Below are 18367 nucleotides of genomic sequence, written 5' to 3' on the forward strand. Positions count from 1 at the left end.
CTGAGTTCAAATCCCAGCAACCACATGATGGCTCACAACCATCCTCAACAAGATCTAACGCCCTCTTCCAGAGTGTCTGAAGACAGCTACAGTGTACTCTCATATAATGAATCTTTAAAAAAAAAAAAAAAAAACTCAATACTACTTAAAATACATACATCCTATGGAAAGAGGAGACACTACAGGTAAACCAAAGTGGTTTACAACATGGCCAGGGTGCTGTGTGTGGTTGCATGCCTATAATCCAGCACTTGGGAAGATCACAAATTCAGGGCTAGACCCCCATCTCAAAAGCCAGCTAATTCCAAGAGGCAGGAAAAAAAAAAGGGAAAAATAAGTAATGAACAACAGCAGGCCTACGCTCTGGCAGCCAGTTTGTTAGCCAGGCATCTGATGTTACCTGAGGAAAAGATTTAGGTTTACAGTTTCCAAGAAATCCCACTATCCTGGGTGTGGGCGCCACTGCTCCAGATGAAAGCACATGGCTCGGGAACGGCCGGGTTGCTTACTTCTTGGTACCAGGAAGCAAGAGAGGGATAAGGAAGGGGCTTACAGTAGTCTGCCTCCCACAGTCACGGGTGTCACCTACACACATCTCCAGTTCTTCCCAATAGAGTCATTAAATAATGAATCCGGAGCTGGCAAGATATCTCAGCGGGTAAGAGCACTGACGGATATTCCAAAGGTCCTGAGTTCACATTCCACCCATAATGAGATCTGACACCCTCTTCTGGTGTGTCTGAAGCCAGGGCCAGAGCAAGCAAGGACAGAACAAGCAGAGTTGACCAGAGTGAGCGGGGCTAACCGGAGCAAGCAGAGGTCCTAAAAGTTCAATTCCCAACAACCACATGAAGGCTCACAACCTTGACAGCTACAGTGTATTTGCATACATAAAATAAATCTTTTTTTTTTAAATCTAGATTCATTTAAAAAATTATGAATTCCTCTGTAGGGTAATCATGACCTAGTCACCTCCGGATGTCTTGATCAAATCCACACAAGAGCCTGTTAGGAAGTGCTTCATATCCAATCATTTAGCTGGGCGGTGGTGGCGCACGCCTTTAATCCCAGCACCTGGGAGGCAGAGGCAGGTGAATTTCTGAGTTCGAGGCCAGCCTGGTCTACAAAGTGAGTTCCAGGATAGCCAGGACTATACAAAGAAACCCTGTCTCGAAGAAAAAAAAAAAAGAACAAACAAAATGCCCTCAAATCCATGGGCAAGCTTGAATGGTACTTTCTCTGTGTTAAGATGGGGTTCCTGACTCCTCCACATGGAAAAACAAGAGGACACATTTCAGAACTTCAACTGTGTGGGTTACTCACTTTCATTGGGAAACATGAGCAGGGTGCACCCTGTCAGGCCAGAGTCTGTACCCACTGCCTAGCCAGTGTTCACAGAGCCCTGCAGCACTCTCAACAATGAGGCTTCCCAGATGTGCACTTCTGGATACATGTAACTGATGAATTTGGTCTCCACAGTGTCCTCTCCTGGCTGGCTGGGCAACATGAAGGCTCCAGGGAAGCGCTTTACCCTTGGCTGACCCTAACGAGCACATCCTAGCATGTTGGCTGTCATCTGTGCACACTGTGGGGGGCTCCTGTGGCCAGAAAGAGGTGCACTGCAGGGTCACAGGGATCTGCCTCCATCGCATCAAAGAAGAATGGCCGTCTGCGTGCAGTTCACAAGTTTATTATGGAGCGGGTTTGGGCCAGTTGTTGACATGTTTGTCTTGTTACAGCCCTGGTGTGCTGGCTGTGGGGGGTGGGGCAGAGGGGACCCTGCTGCTCAGTGGTGATGTCATCCCAGGGAGATGCGCTTTCTCCTGGGTCCAAGGTGCCAGTGCTCCGAGCCGATGTCATCAGAGAGACCCACCTTTGGTGGCCAGGGTCTGGGCTGGGGAGATGAGGGTTTTTAAGATCTCGGTGTAATACGGGGCAAACACCTGCTGGTTGTGATGGGTCAGGCTGACAAACTTCTGGCCCAGTTCCGCCAGCTCAGCTTCGATCAGAGTGAGGCCCCCGGGAAGGTCCAAGAGGGATCGCTGCACACCCAGGACAAAGCAGCACTTGAGGAACAAGTGTATACGCTGGTCTGGAAGCAAGCGACAACCAGGTCACCTTGAGCAGCTGGGATCCAGCTACTCACAGGTGAGGGGGGATCTGAGTTTGGGGGACAGCTGTCTAGTTCTCTCAGGTGTTCTGTTACTGAGCCTCCCAAGTATTCAAGACTGCTTAGTGTCAAGGTGTGTCTCACACCTGTAATCCCAGCACCCCAGGGGCAGAGGCAGGGGGGAAACCATAAGGCCAGCTTGAGATACAAGTGGTGTCCCAGGCTAACCTGGGCTACACTGGTAGATCTAGGATCTGACGTTAAGGGAACACTTCAGCTGATACTCCCAATTGCTTAAAGCTGGGAACAAGTTGGCCAAGTTCCAACTTGGGGCTAAGGCCTGTACTACAGAGACATGCTCTTTCGAACTAACGGAGCTGGTTTCTTGCTGGTAGGTGGGTGTGGATGTCACAGAGACTCATGAGAAGTCATGAGTGACTCATCTAGGTTGGGTGGGCAGGGTTCCCTGTGCCGACCTCTCACAGGACCAGAGTCTGCCTGTGGCTGGAAAGGGGTACGGTTTCAACCTGGAACCTTGCCCATGGTCCACGGTTGGACCCTCTCCCTCCAGCATCCTCACCGCCCACACGTGGGCATGCTCACCAATGACGCTGCGGACGCAGTTTTCCTTCTTGGCAATGTTCTGGAGCTGGCCCACCAGGGACGCCGTATTCTCGCTGCTCAGAGCGGCCAACCCCATGCTCTCGAGACCCTGGTGGACTTCCTCCACCACCTGCTCACTCACTGACTGCATCACTTCCTCGGGCCTAGACCACAACACAGGTAAGCTGGCACCCAGTAGGACAACAGTGGGGAACCTGCTACCCAGTAGTAGGTGGCCTCTAGAGAACTGAAAAACTTCAAAGCCTCAGACAAGAGGTCAGAGACTTGAGGAACACTCTGGTCCTACCCCAGTCACCTTGCTCTTCCCACAGACTGACAGACACAGACAGGTTCCACATCCCTGTCATTCCCTCCGAACTCCAGCTATCTCTGTAAATGGTGCTCTATACTGAAGCTTAGAAAAAAAGCCCTCAGAGGCAGCCTGGCTCTCCACAGGATGCACCTGTACATGGCCTGTGCACTCTGTAAAGACTCTTCCCAACCATCTTTCCTGGTCTATCACCTACTGCCGAGCACAAACACCCCTGCCATTTGTTTTCTTTGAGGTCGAGGGCTGCCCACACACACACACATACACACAAGGGCAAGCGTTGTATCCTCAGCTATATCCCATACCCAAATGTGGTTCTTCTGTCTCCTCTGTTGTCACCAGCAACACATACTCACTCGGTATGACAGCACTCACTGGCTGCCAACACCCACCCCGTGAGAGATGGCCCTGGGCAGCTCCAGGTCTCATACAATACCCTTTCTGGAAAGTTCTCCATTTTTGTCATAAGCCCCAGTATCACTGTGGATGGTTCTAGAAGGCCTCTCTCTGTGGCCTGTGGTGAAGAGTAGTAACCTATTGGTATGCCATTATCCAAGATCCTTTGTACTATCCCCTCTTGTGTGTCTGTGTGTGTGTGTGTGTGTGCACACGCATGTGTGTGTATGCGCGCACATACACAGGTACCATGGGGGCTGGAGGCCGATGTCCTCCTCAGTGGCTCTCTACCCTCTTTCTCACTGAACCTGGAACTCAAATGTTGCCTTGGCTAACTGAGCTAACCACCCCTGAACCTCCCTGAAAGTGCTGGAGTCACAGACATGCACCCCCATGCCTGGCTTCTTGTTATTTGGAGATAGTCTGTACATAGTCCTAGCTGGCCTGGAACTTACAGATCTGCATGTCTCCACTTTCCGAGGGCGGGGATTAAAGGCGCACAACCGCAGCCAGCTCGCATCTGGCTTTTTTCTGAACACCTTGGGGACACAGCCAGGTCTCCATGCTTGCTCAGCAAAGCACCTTACCTTACCTTACCAGTTAAGCCATTTCCCCACCTCCTTCCTTAAAAAAAAAAAAAAAAAAAAAAAGATGTCCGCAGCTCACCTGGAGTTGAAATCCTCCACCAGGGACTTCGTGATTTGTTTCAGCTTGTCTACAAACTGGGGTGAGCTAAACAGACCACTGTCAGAGAAGCTACTGGCCACCAGCAAGACAGAGGCAAGGATGGTTAGCTGACTCTGCTGCGACTCCAGCTCCTGCAGCCGGGGTCTGTCTGCCACTAGGGTCTGAGGGACAGGAGGAACAGGCCATCAGTAGGACTCTGGCAAAAGCTCCAAACAGGAAAACAAGGAAATGCCCTCCCCGACCCCCATTCCTACTTCAGGAAACTCTTCATTCTCAGGGTCCCAGGTGAGAAGGTTCAGGAATCCTTGAGACAGCACCATCGCGGGGCTGAGTGGCTCTGGGACGGCGACATCACTGGGAGATGGGCCGGCCGAGCTGGAGCAGTCCTGCAAGTCAGAGGAACTGGCAGAGGGGGCAATGAGCTGTGTGGCCGCCTGGGTGAGCCACTTCGTGGTGTGGTTGAGGAGTCCTGCAACAGGAGGAGTGGGCGGGTGAGTGTCCCAGGGACCGCTCACTTTAGCTAGCACTGTGTGTGAGCAGGGTGGCACGTGTGCTCAGGAGCTGACACAGCAGCACTGTCTGGGGGCAGTTTGAAAACAGCGAATTTCAAAAACTGCCAAGGCTAAAGAGCAAGACCTTACCTCAAAAACAAACAAACAAACAACCCCAGAAAAACCAAACCAAACAAACAAAACTAAAGTAAATTGCTACATCTAAATGTAAAAAGTGTATGGGCTGGAGACATGGCTCAACAGTTAAGAGCACCGACTGCTCTTCCAGAGATCCTGAGTTCAATTCCTAGCAACCACGTGGTGGCTCACAACCATCTGTGATGCGATCTGATGCCCTCTTCTGGTGTGTCTGAAGACAGCGACAGTGTACTTAGATATAAAATAAATCCTTATGACAAGAGCGAGCAACCTTCATTCTTAGCAGTCACCTGATGACTCAGAACCATCAGTACTAGACAACTAAATCTTTAATAAGTAAATAAATCTTTTTTAAAAAAAGGCTTCTCTTGATTAGCTCTCAGAAATCAAACAACATGAGAGTGACATTAAAAAAAAAAAAAAAAGAGCGTATGATGCTCCTGGCTAATACATCAGCCTTCACCCACTGGGCGAAGAAGCAGCAACCCCCTTCCTGAAGAGGCAGGAGGAGAATGGCCCTGCTCAAGGCCTCCCTCGGTCCTCCCTCCCCTCACATCACGCATGCGTACTGGGCTCTTTGTTGAGGCGCTCCTGGAACTGAGCCCGCTCAAACTGGACGGAGTGTTCCTGAAGCTGGGGCTGGAGGCTCTGGATGGTGTAGTTCACCATGTCCATTTTCATCTGTCCCAAGACCTGGAAGATCCCCCTGTCGCAGGAAGAGAACAGCCACAGAGCTGAGGCGAGGCTCCAGAACCTGCGAGGAGCTTAACGCAGAGCTGTGTCCCCTCCACTTGCGGAGGGATGCGCAACTGAGACGGAGGCCCACGGTGAGCCAGGTCCCTTTCCCTTTGCCCGTTCTCCAGAGAGCTGGGTGCTGTGAGTCCCAGCAAGGGCTACAGGGCGAGACGCTATGGAAGAAACACCACCCCACGAGCAGAAGGCAGGGCTCTAAGTGATGCTACCCCTCCTCAATTCAGGGGAGGAGAGGTGTTGTCTTTCCATTTTAATGTGCTGCACCCACTTCCCAAACTCCACATGGCCATGAAACGGAAGGAGGCCTGCCACTGTCCCTTACAGTTTATGTGAGCTGATGCCAGAGTAAAGTTGAGAAAAGAGAGGTTTCACACCTTAGAACTCTGCCTACCACAGAGTCTTATACAAAGGGTCCTGTTGAGAGGTGGATGCTCTCGGCCAACCATTGGACTGAGCACGAGGTTCCCAGTGGAGGAGCTACAGAAAGGACCAAAGGAGCTGAAGGGGTTTGCAGCCCCATAGGAGGAACAACAATATGAACCAACCAGTACCCCCAGAGCTCCCAGGAACTAAACCACCAACCAAAGAGCACACATGGAGGGACCCATGGCTCCATCCACATATGTAGCAGAGGATAGCCTTGTTGGTCATCAATGGGAGGAGAGGCCCTTGGTTCTGTGAAGGCTCGCTGCCCCAGTATAGAGGAATGCTAGAACAGGGAAGCAGGAGTGGGTGGGTTGGTGAGCATGGGGAGGGGGTTGGAATAGGGGGTTTTTGGAGGAGAAACCAGGAAAGGGGATGATATTTCAATATCTATCTATCTGTGTGTGTGTAAAAAAAAAGGATGGGGAAAAGAGGGGGTCCTGTCACACCAAGGATGACCCTGTAAGAACCAACAGGCCAGGGAGGAGCAGGTAGACTGTGGAGACAATGTCTGCCCAGTATCTGCTAGCCCTTCTCCACTCAACCCAGAGCAGGTTAGCAGACTGCAATTAGCATCACACCTCAGCAGCCGGACCGGATCTGAAATGTTCTCAAGTCTCTGCACAGCCTCGTCTCGGATTGGCGCACACAACAAGACCATCATGTTGAGGATATACTTGGAGAGGTAGGAGACATTCAGGTCTCCGCGGTCGGCTTGCTGCTGGAGGAACTCCATGTCCAGAGCTTCCTCGATCTCATTCTTCAGGCGGCTCTGCCGTGGCAGCAGCAGGGACAACAGGATCTGCAGGGCAAGTCACAGAGTAGGTCCTGCTCTGTCCTACATTACCCCAGGGTTCAATCCTTTGCACACACCACAGCCTCTGTCTTCTTAGGTCTCAGAGTCAGATCAAGAGGTTAATAAAGCCAAGGACTCCACTGAGCGTGTGGAACACAAACAGAGCTGAGGACAGGGCTCAGCAGCTAGGAGCACCTCGGTTCAGTTCCCAGCACCCCCACGTGGCGCTCACACCAATCTATACCCTGGGGGCTCTAGTACCCTCTTCTGGTCTCCCTGGACACTGCATGTGCATGGTGCCCAGACAAACACACCCATAAAATAAAAGCACTTTATATTTTTTGTGATTTTTCAAGACAGGCTTTCTCTGTGTAGCTCCGGCTGTCCTCAGAGAACTTCCTGCCTCTGCCTCCCAAGAGCTTAGGATAAAAACTAATCTTAATTTTAAAAGAATCATAAAACTGGCCAGCAGCACTGGACCACGCCTTTAATCCCAGCACTCGGGAGGCAGAAGCAGGCAGATTTCTGAGTTTGAGGCAAGCCTGGTCTACAGAGTGAGTTCCAGAACAGCCAGGGCTACACAGAGAAACCCTGTCTCTCAAGAAACCAGATGGATGGATGGATGGATGGATGGATGGATGGATCCATAAAATATAGTCCTAATACAGGAAAGGTAATAGAATCTTGTTAATTATATTTCAAAAGGGTAAGGCAGATGAGCAGCAATGGGTTCCTGATTCCCAAACATGAGCCCCTGCTAATTCGCTCTTATTCATCCCCGTGCCTCCACAACACACAACAGAGGGAGCTGGGGGGTGGGGGTGGGGTGGCATCCTGACTACTGAGCAGAACTGAATACTACATTGCTCTGTGTGGCACAAGAGAAGGCTGCTGCCCACTAACCTATTTCAGTTGGTAAGCTTTCAAAGTTGGAGTTTCTTTGTATCTGCCCTGCAGGGCCTGCCTGGGCTGACCCTTGAGACTGCCTCTGCTGAGGTGGCAGCAGCTTCTCTCCATTGTTGACAAACGGCACTGAATACGCAGGAGGAATGGCCTCCCTGAGTGTGTGGGCTCTCTAAAGGAAGCAGATGGTCCCTGGAGGTTCTGCTATCTTCCCTAAGGTAACAGCAGGCAGGTTGCCCAACACAAGCTCACTGTTAATTTTAGACTTTTGAGGCAGAATACACCAATTTGAGCTTCACACTGTAGCTTACTTACAGCCTGTGTGTCTGAGGCTCCAGAATGGTCTCTACTGCTGCTCACAGCCTCCCTTTTTGTTGCAGGATATTTGATCACACTGTGAACCCCAAGATTCTGTTATTTACTGGAAAAAAAAAAACTGTTTCTAGTTGTGATGTGGCCCATCCCATATAGCACACACCTTTAGTCCCTCTGGCCGGAATACAGACAAGCCCTTAGTACACACCTGTACTCCCAATGAAGGTAAAGTTAGTTTGTAGAAGGAAGCAGCCATGTTTGAAAGTGATGTCTCATTGAGTGGCAGACAAAGTGATGAATAAGAGAAAGATTTGACAGAATAGGATAAGCCCAACTCAGGAGAGAGGAAAGGGAAGCTACTATTTTTTTTGGGGGGGGGGCGCGGTTTCGAGACAGGGTTTCTCTGTAGTCCTGGCTATCCTGGAACTCACTCTGTAGACCAGGCTGGCCTTGAACACAGAAATCTGCCTGCCTCTGCCTCTCAAGTGCTGGGATTAAAGGCATGGGCCACCCTGCCTGGCTGAGAAGCTACTTAAGAGGGGCAGTGGAGGGGCTGGTGAGATGGCTCAGCGGGTAAGAGCACTGACTGCTCTTCTGAAAGTCCTGAGTTCAAATCCCAGAAACCACATGGTGGCTCACAACCACCCGTAATGAGATCTGCTGCCCTCTTCTGGTGCATCTGAAGACAGCTACTAATTTATAATAAGTAAATCTTTAGGCCTCTTTGGGCTGGAGCGAGAAGGGACTAAGCTAGCGGGGCCAACCAGAGTGAGCAGAAGTCCTAAATTCAATACCCAACAACCACATGAAGGCTCACAACCATCTGTACAGCTAGGAAGGAAGGAAGGAAGGAAGGAAGGAAGGAAGGAAGGAAGGAAGGAAGGAAGGAAGGAAGAGGGGCAGTGGAGAGAGAGAGAGGAGGAGGCAGTTTTACTGGAAGAGTTGTACAGAGACAGGGAGAAGAGAGGGAACAAGCCAGACACAAGTGAAGACAGAACAAACCAGGGAATAAGGAGGACCCAGAAGAGTAGAACAGATTGCCATAGTTTGAAGCCAAGAACAGCAAAGAGTCAGAGGCCTAGAAAGAAGCAAGATGATGATCTTAAAGCTACAGCTAAGTGGAACCCAGCCAGCTACCAATTTAGAAATAGAATGGGTGAGCTTATTCAGCAGTAAGTCTCAGGCCTAGATTAGAGTGTATGGAGGGCTAGGAGCATGCTGGACTAGGCCTAGGTTAGCAGAGACAGCGAGCCTCAGAGACAAGTTGCCTACAAGCTACATCTACACCTTTTCTGACCCCCTGCTGTAGCAATTTTATCTTACGTCAACCCCATTCCAACCACTCCCTGACTTCTATCTAAGTCACCTTGGCAATCATGGTTTGTGGCCTCTAGCCTCTGGCCTCACTGTGTTTGAGGCCAGCCTGGTCTACAGAGTGAGTTCCAGGACAGCCAGGACTACAGAGAAACCCTGTCTCGAACCCCCCCCCCCCAAAAAAGTAGCTTCCCTTTCCTCTCTCTTCTGAGTTGGGCTTATCCTATTCTGTCAAATCTTTCTCTGATTCAGTCAGGCTGTGGAAACCTGTGTGGGGCCGTGGCCCCACCTCACCTCTTTGATCTCCTTCAGAAGCTCAAGAGCACAGCTGAAGTCGGGGGGCACGGCTGACAGCTGCTCATTCAGATGCTCCCAGAAGTCGCTGGGCATGGTGTCCTTGACCTTGCCTTTCAGGCTACAAGAGGATCAGATGAACAGATCACCCACTGCACGAGAGACCATTCAGAATCTAAGACCCCAAAGACAACACTAGGAGTGACCCGTGGAGCTCAGCAGGGCTTGCTAAGGCCAGGAGTGATGGCAAGGCACCCTAAATTCAGCCTGAGTCTTGCCTACACGTGTGACCTGTGTGCACACATGCGCAGTACTGCCTAGAGGAGTTGCTTTCTTTCACTTGTAGAAGTCAGGAAAATCTTTTCTTTTTTCTTTCTTTTCTTTTTTTTTTCCTTTTCCTTCCTTCCCTTCCTTCCTTCCTTTCTTTCTTTCTTTCTTTCTTTCTTTCTTTTTTTTTTTTTATTCAACAAATTTAATGAGAACTGCAGGAACCTAAGCCCCGCAAGAAACACAAAAGCCAAACAAAAGCAGTCTCCATGCTCAACAAGCACAATTTGGAAACAAAATAAAGAACAACACAGGTAGTAGTCGCCTTAAAACAGGAAAAACAAAACCAAAAAACAAACAGAAAGGATGTAGTGTTCAAAACCCTGGAATCGGAACAAACCAGGCAGAGCAGGAGAGCACAAGCCTCCGTGTAGAGATGAGCTGGGGTGACCATTGAAGAGGGTTCTTGCCACACACAGTCTCCAGCTCACTGCAGGCTGGCCCACTGCAGGGATGTGTAGACCACCTTCCCATCAGGCTGAGGGGAGCAGAGCAGCAGGGTCTTCCTGACACTGGTTCCCAGGCGGCCTGCAGAGAGCAGGTCCTGAAGTGGGATGGGGTCCTCAGCAGACCAGCACTGAGCAATGTAGTGAGCATGGAAACGCAGTGGATCACCAGGATACACCAGGAAGTCACCACCAAACTTCCCTGCTGCGCTGAGGAAGAAGCCTCTCTCCCACAGGTCTCGGTAGATGCTGTAGCGCAGCTCGTGGGCAGGACGGCCAGCATGGGGCCAGTCTTTGGACTGCACACGCCAGTCCAGAGGCTTAGCTTTTACAGGCCGAGGCCTGGCAGTGGCCAGCTGGATAAGCAGGGCTGATCTGGGCAAGGGAGTCACCCCATTTGAAGGTCCTGGTTGTGGAGATAAAGAATCTAGGGATGGGGCTGCTCCCTCCTGCTCCGCAGAAGGCTGGCCATCATCACTGTTCTCACTCCCTTGGGTAGCCTCACTTCCACCGGCTTCTTGGCCTTCTTCATCTGCCCCTGAATCCTGTTCCAGCTTCTGCTTCTTGGTGCCTGGCCCTCTATGATCTTCTCTAGAAGCTCCTGACGCCGGGTCTCCCGGGCCTCGGCTGCCAAAGTGTTCTGATCCTGGAAACTCTGCTCTTGCTGGCGTTTGAACGATGCTAGGGCCAAGCCATGGTTGCGGGGGTCCGGGCGAGGGGCGCTGACTAGGGTCACCGCGCCTATCTCGGCCAGGAGCCGGGCTTCTTCAGACAGCAGCAGAAGCGGAAGGCCCAGGCGCGAGTTCTGGCGGGGCCCGCGGGGCAGGGCGCCCACCGAGCGTCCTCCGACTCCCAGACGCTCCCGCAGCGCCTGCACGGCCTCGGCTCCCCACACCAGCGAGCGGCCATTTGCGACCTCCACCACCAGCATCTTCCTGCGGAGTGGGGGTGCGTCGCGGTCACCCAAACAGCCCCTCCTTCTTTCTTTCTTTCTTTCTTTCTTTCTTTCGTTCGTTCGTTCGTTCGTTCGTTCTTTCTTTCTCTTTTGACAACACTTGAATGTAAAAGACACCTTCAGACCAGTCAGGTTCAAAAACAAAGAAAATTGACTCAGCTGAGGGTGATGGCTTCCCAGCACCCAGGAGGCAGAGGCAGGAGAATCTCTGTGAGTTTGAGGCCAGCCTGGTCTACACAGGAAGATCAATGAGAGCTACACACACACAGACACATATATACACAAGAATAAAGTTGTCCCCCACCCAAAAAAGAAAAAAGCTTTCCCCTACCTCTTCCTCATGCACTTTTATTCTGAGAGCATTATCATCTCTCTCCAGTCTCAAGGCTACATTTTGTTATCATTATCATTCTTTGTTAAGACTTAAAAAACAAAACTAAACAAAAACAAAAAAAAAAAACACTTAGAGATGGCTCAGTGGTTAAGAGCACCGACTGTTCTCCCAGAGGTCCTGAGTTCAATTCCCTGCAACCACAGGGTGGCTCACAACCATCTGTAATGGGATCCCATGCCCTCTTCTGGTGTGTCTGAAGACAGCTACTCACATATATAAAATAAAATCTAAGAAAAAAAAAAAAAACGGGTGTCAGGTGTCAGTGGCGCAGACCCCAAGTCCCAGTGCTCAGCAGGCAGAGGCAGCCAGATCTCTGCGAGTTTGAGGCCAGCCTGGTCTACACAGCGAGTTCCAGAACAACCAGGAGAGACCCAGAGAGACCCTGTCTCAAAATAAATAAAAACAAACCCCCAAACGAACAAAAATTAAAATCATCTCTACACTCAGGAGGCACCGGCAGGAGGACCAGCCTGGCATATGAAAGAAGCTGTCTAAGCAAATAGACAAAAGTCCAGAGCAATTCAATAGAGAAAGGAGAGTCTTTTTTTCCAGCAAATGCTGTTGGAACAACCAGACAGCCACATGTAGAGACCTGGTTCTAAACACTGAAACGGGCAAACGGCATCCCATGTTTAGACTGTGGATTTTAAATCATTAGCAGCAAGAAATTAATCATCAAAATAGGAACCATGGCCAGGCGTGGTGGCGCACGCCTTTAATCCCAGCACTTGGGAGGCAGAGGCAGGCGGATTTCTGAGTTCGAGGCCAGCCTGGTCTACAAAGTGAGTTCCAGGACAGCCAGGGCTACACAGAGAAACCCTGTCTCGGGAAAGAAAAAAAAAAAAAAAAAAAAGAACCATGGCAAGCAACACATTTCGCCAAGGAGACATTCATTTGAGTTGTTTACTTGTTTGAGGTAGGGTCTCCCTGGATATCCCTGACTGGCCTGCAACTCACCATGTAAACCAAGCTGGTCTCCAGCTCCAGCTCCACCTGGCTCTGTTTCCCAAGTGCTGAGATTACAGGTGTGAGCGTGCCGAGTTTATTTTTAATATTTATCTGTTTATTGGTGAGGGCACATGTAATTAAACTCAGGTTGTCAGGCCTGGCAACAAGTGTCAGCCCACAGAGTCACCTCCCCAGCCCCCAGAATCCTTCGGTGCTGAATAACGACATCAGGAAGTCACATACAGAAACTGTAAAAGCCAATACCTGCTTGAAGATAAACTCCTTTCTTCCAACTGACAATCAAGCTTGGAAGCGTCATGGACTCTCTCCGTCATACCTGTAATTAGAAGAAGTTCTGGTGGACAGTTATCAACCCACACATGTCTGAATCTCCTCAGGGTCACTCGTCTGAAGGCCCCCGGGGTTATATCTGAGTCCACTCAGCCAGTCACTTGTACTTCCCCAAGGGCGTGCTAGAAATGCTCAGGGCAGTCCAACACAGTGAAGGCTAAAGTTCAGGCAGGCACAAAATGAAGCGGATTCAAAGATAAAGCTGTCAGGGCTGGAGAGATGGCTCAGCGGTTAAGAGCACTGTCTGCTCTTCCAGAGGTCCTGAGTTCAATTCCCAGCAACCACATGGTGGCTCACAGCCATCTACGATGGGATCTGATGCCCTCTTTTGGTGTGTCAATGATAGTGTGCTCGTATACATAAAATAATCAAGAAGGTTATTAGTATTGCACACCAGTTTGCATTGGGAGGCTCGAGGAAGGTTCCCTCCTTCTACCTTCTCATGGCTGCCTGGGCATCGGCTCAGTCATCAGGTTGGTGGGGTCGGGGGAGCTTAGCTGCTGAGCTGCCTCACAGGCCTGAAAAGGCACAATGTTTTGTTTTGTTTTGTTTTGTTTTGTTTGTTTTTCGAGACAGGGTTTCTCTGTGTAGCCCTGACTGTCCTGAAACTCACTCTGTAGACCAGGCTGGCCTCAAACTCAGAAGTCTGCCTGCCTCTGCCTCCCAAGTGCTGGGATTAAAGGCTTGTGCCACCACTGCCCGGCAAAAGAAAATAACTGTAGAGATCCCATAGGACAGCACTGTCTTTCTCAGAAGGAAACATGACAGAAGTATTTAGAGTCATGCCTGTATCCTCAGACAGTAAGGAAAAAGGAAAAAAACACACACACACAGAGAAAATTAAAAATGGAGGAAGTCTCTGGGTTTTACGTTTCAACAAATTGAAAATATTTCATGGTGAGAAAATTGACTGGACTTTGATAGAAAATCTAGAGTCCTTGGCTGGGTTATAAAAGCATAAACTACAGGCTGGACAGATGGCCAAGTGGTTAAGCCACTTGCTGCCCTTTCCTAAGAGCTGGGTTACCCTTGGCTCACAAGCATCTGTAACTCCAGTTTCAGGGCGCCCGACATCTCTTCTGGCCCTGAACACACACGGTGCACAGACATACCTGTAGACAAAACACCCACTCACACAAAGAAAAATAAACCTTTTTATAAAAACAAAGGTGACCGGACCCTGCTCTTCCCAGCATCTGTGCAGTCCTTCATTATCCCAGCCGAAATGGCTGGCATGACACAATCAGATCCGTAAACAAATCCGAGGTGAAAGGAAACCTTCAAAGCTACAGCCACTCCTCAAGAAACTCTCCAACTGCAAGAAGCAGCCAGTTCCGCCCAGAGCACTCCGGAACAAGGAGGGCTTAAAGAGTAGAGATTTAAGTGTGGCTACAATTCTTAAAAATTCAGATTGCCCCCCTAAAAAAAGAAAACTGCAACACAACAAAGCCAACGTGTTATACACAGTTCCAAATTTTTACAAAAGGAATTTGATTGTATACTCAGGAGTCACTGTACCTATGGATGCAACAGCCATTGTAAGAACTGTTTCCAAACCAGCAGCACCAGCACGCCCTGACCTTGAACCCCACAGGCCAGGTTCCTATTTGGATACACAACCCCAGCCCGAACCCAACCCACCCCACCCCACCCCTCCGGGTACACCTGGATCTTGTCTCAAGTCACAGCGTTAAGCAGCAGCGACCCCGCGTGGCCACAGAGGAGAGACTAACTGTCCAGCGTCACAGGAAATCCATGGCAACGCTTGTGCGGGAGCATTTGAAACGAGGGGGAGGGAGGTCCGGACCTGCAGTCCCCGCACTTGGGGGACCCTGCCTCAAGCAGATACCTAGCCTGTGCGAGCTCGGGGTCCCGCCGAGGTGGCCCTTTCCCGGGGATGGCGGAAGCGGTGCCCCACGCGTGACCGAGGGGAGCTTCGCTCGGGCGGAGGGCTGGGGACACCGGGAGGTCGGGCCAGTCCGCAGTCCTCCGTGGCCCACGGGACCTCGTGGCGCCGTCTTTACCCCGCGCCCCTGCGCGGACCCTGGGGTGAGGGCGGCCGTGCTCGGGCGACGGTTGAACCTACACGATCGGTGCCCCTGGGCGCTGCTCGCGCTCTCCCGGGTGTTTCCCCCGCGGGATTCACGGGAGGCGCTCTCTGCCGCGCCGGGCTCCTTCCGGGCCGCCCTCTCTTTCACGTCTGGCATCCTGGTGATGGTGGTGGTGGTGGTATCTGTGTGGTGACAAATGTTGGGGGCTCGTCAGGGCCAGGGGGGACCAGAGCTGGCGCAGGAAGAAACTGAGGCCGCAGCCCCGACGGACGCCCCTCCCCTTACCCCTCTCCATCCCTCACCACCCCTTGTCTCTCCCTCTCAGTATGCCTCTTCCCCTCACCTCCTCTTCCCCTCTCCCTTCCCCTCTTTCATCCCTTCCCCTCCGTGGCTCACCTCCGCCCTCCCCCTCCACTTTCTCCCTCCCCTTCCCTCTCTCCACTCAGCTCACTTCCTTCTCTGCCGGCCCGCCCGCTCTGGCTGGCTGGGCGGCACGGGGTGCGGGTGGGCTAAACCACTTGGGGGGATGAGGCAGGGGCGGCGTGGCTGGGTGGAGCCACTGAGCCCCACGTCGATGCTGTCACACACTCCACATCCCCACCCTGCGAACTGAGCAGGAGTGGGAACGCCCGGTGTTGCCAAACAAACAGCTTAGGTGTCCTGGCAACGAGGCGCGAGGCGCGTGGCAGCCCTCCCCACCAGCATCGCGACCCGCCACCGACCATCTGCCGCCACCTTGGGTGAGACCGAGACTGGGGCAGGACGGTCATCCCTATTGATTCCAAGTGTCAGGATCTGGGGCTTAGGGGTAGCCTGCAGAGCATGCACAGGGGTGCTAGCCTCGAACTGCTGACCCTACAGCCTCTGCCTGAGTGCTGGGGTCACCCGTGTGAGCCACCACCAAGGGTTCATGTAGTGCTGGGCATGGAAGGGACCTCATAGGCTGAGCTCCATTTCCAGATTCTTAAAAAAAATGGAGGGTGAGGCCTGGAGAGATGGCTCAGCTGTTAGGACCACTGGCTTTCTTCCAGAGGACCAGGGTTCGATTCCCAGCACCAACATGATGGATCTCGGCCATCTGCCACTCCAGTTCCTCGGGATCATACTTCCTATATTTACATATATTTACATACACGCAGGCAAAATACCCATACATATAAAATTGTCTTGTTTTACATATAACATTCTCTTGTGTTTTTTGCTTTTTTCCCAAGACAAAGAAAGTTTCTCTATGCTGCCCCAGCAGTCAGGGAACTCTTCTGTAGACCAGGCTGGCCTCAAACTCAGATCTTCCTGCCTCTGCAGGGATTAAAGTCTTTTAAATACCCACGCCTTGGGTTTGGGGAGAGAACATGGAGAGGGTGTTTTTCCCTCATATTCTTTCTGGCCTCTTAATTACTCTGACTTGAAGTCATCATAAAACCTATGCAAATGCATCCCATCCATGCAGTACCCCAGGCGTTCAGAAGAGGGCGTGCGATCCCCCGGAAATGGCTGTACCGCCTGATGCCGCTGCTTTGCTTGCCAATCCCTGACTTTGGAAAACCTGAAAGTAACGGTGCAGGCCTGTCACCCTAGCTACTGGGGAGACTGAGGCAAGAGGACAGACTGGCCAAGGCCTGCTTGGACTACACAGTTCCAGGACAGACGAAGCAACTAAAGTTTAAAGACAAAACAAAGCCAGATAATGGGTGCAACTTAGTAACAAAATGCCGGCCATGTTTGAGGGCCCAGGTTCAGTTCCAATACTGCAAGGTAGGATTTACTGAAAAGAATTTAAGGTTGTAGCTTGGTTGGTATCCCTGGGTTCAATTCTCACCGACCACCTAAACTATCTCCAGCACATACTAAGCTTCCTTCCTCCCTCCCCATTGTGCTTCTTGGAATTTCGGGGTGTGCTTCTTGGAATTTCCCTCCAGGTGGTCAACGGGGACGTGAACAGAAGCTACGCAGTGATGTCACAGCTTCCTGTCACATGAAAACTCGGAGTCTGGAAAGATGGCACCCAAGTGGCGGCCTAGAAATACCTGGTGCCCTCTTGTGGGGCCCCTAAGGGTGTGTGTGTGTGTGTGTGTGTGTGTGTGTGTGTGTGTATGTACACACACATACACATACATGCAGGGAAAACATTTTTTTTTATGACATGTTTTCTCTGTGTAGCCCCAGCTATCCTGGAACTCCCTCTGTAGACCAGGCTGGCCTCAAACTCCCAGAGATCTGCCTGCCTCTGCCTCCATGCGTACTGGGATTAAAAGCTTTCGCCACCACTGCCTGGCCTATTTGGGACTATTAATGTCAAGGAGAGAAAAAAAATTGAGCTTGTTTTTAAATAGTAGCCCTCCCGATAAAAGAATCAGTGCTATAGAGCTCTTCCCAGATGTCTGAATTCCCCTAGGAATCTATCTGTACTCGTAAAATAGCCGCTCTCTATATAACATCTGTGGGTCAGCCAAATGCACTAATGGGCCAAGGATCCAGCTTCCAATCCTGACCTCCTGAGTTCAATCCCCAAGACTCCCATAATTCCAGGAGAGACCTGCCACACACGAGCTGGCCTCAGGCTCCACACCTGTGCCACACCATGTACACACACACACACACACACACACACACGTGCGCGCGCACACGCACGCACACACATACACACAGTGTAATTAAAACTTTTAAAATCTGACTTCTCTTGGAGGGTTGTAGGGAGATAATCAGAGCAGGCATCTATGGTGGGGGTGGGGCTGAAGCAAGAAGAGGGGAGCGTGGAGGTGGCCGAGGAGGGAACCGAGGAAGGCTAAGGGAAGCGTTTTCCCAGAGCCAGGCAAGGTGCAGACGTCCAGGATCCTTATCATTAACACTTATCAGAAGCAGCCAAGCAAAAGTTATCGTCAAGAGCCTAGAAGGACGAGAGGAGATATGGCCTCCTTCCTCAGGGAGGGGGATGGGGGGGTGTCTTAGTTAATCACTGACTTCCTGCTTAATGATTTACTGGGCGCTTTTACATTCCAAACACGTACAATAGCCCCCAAATCCCACCCATGCAAACAGGCAAAAGCGGGTGTCACATTGGACTGTCCCCACGTATGAGGCCTGATGAGAGCCATTTCGAGGCGTAACCAAGAGGAATGGGCAAGAGGTTGACCAGATCACAGGCTACTTCTGAAGTCACACTGAGTGCTCTGCTCTGGCTGAGATGCTGTCCACGTGCAAGGAGATGTAGCACGTAGGGTCCTGGTGAACTCCACGGGGGGGCGGGGGCAGGTCAGAGAAAGGTTGGGGGTCCCAAGCACATAGGATTTCCTATAAGGCCGTTTGTCTGTGACTGAGTC

The 18367-nt window shown here is 51.3% G+C and overlaps 1 protein-coding gene and 1 pseudogene across 10 annotated transcripts; both read right to left on the reverse strand.

The window, feature by feature from the left end:
• Window positions 1-1670: 1670 nt before the first annotated feature.
• Tcp11 (t-complex protein 11) lies at window positions 1671-15650 on the reverse strand. 10 transcript variants are annotated; one of them, NM_001085555.1, is made up of 10 exons: window positions 15499-15563; window positions 15083-15229; window positions 12910-12982; window positions 9576-9696; window positions 6535-6755; window positions 5347-5483; window positions 4382-4596; window positions 4107-4288; window positions 2714-2877; window positions 1671-2092 (listed from the first exon to the last, which is right to left on the reverse strand). In NM_001085555.1, the coding sequence occupies exons 2-10, from the start codon at window positions 15201-15203 to the stop codon at window positions 1860-1862; spliced, it is 1467 nt and encodes a 488-aa protein (NP_001079024.1). In that variant the 5' UTR covers window positions 15204-15229; window positions 15499-15563; the 3' UTR covers window positions 1671-1859. The 10 variants fall into 10 exon arrangements, with proteins under 10 accessions (NP_001079024.1, NP_001344610.1, NP_038715.2 ...); NM_001357681.1 differs by having other exon boundaries at window positions 15444-15508; NM_013687.3 differs by having other exon boundaries at window positions 14846-15229; window positions 15444-15508.
• Window positions 10034-11326, reverse strand: 4930526A20Rik (RIKEN cDNA 4930526A20 gene; annotated as a pseudogene).
• Window positions 15651-18367: the final 2717 nt, after the last annotated feature.

This window comes from Mus musculus, chromosome 17 (assembly GCF_000001635.26).
Source record: "Mus musculus strain C57BL/6J chromosome 17, GRCm38.p6 C57BL/6J".
Lineage (NCBI taxonomy): Eukaryota > Metazoa > Chordata > Mammalia > Rodentia > Muridae > Mus > Mus musculus.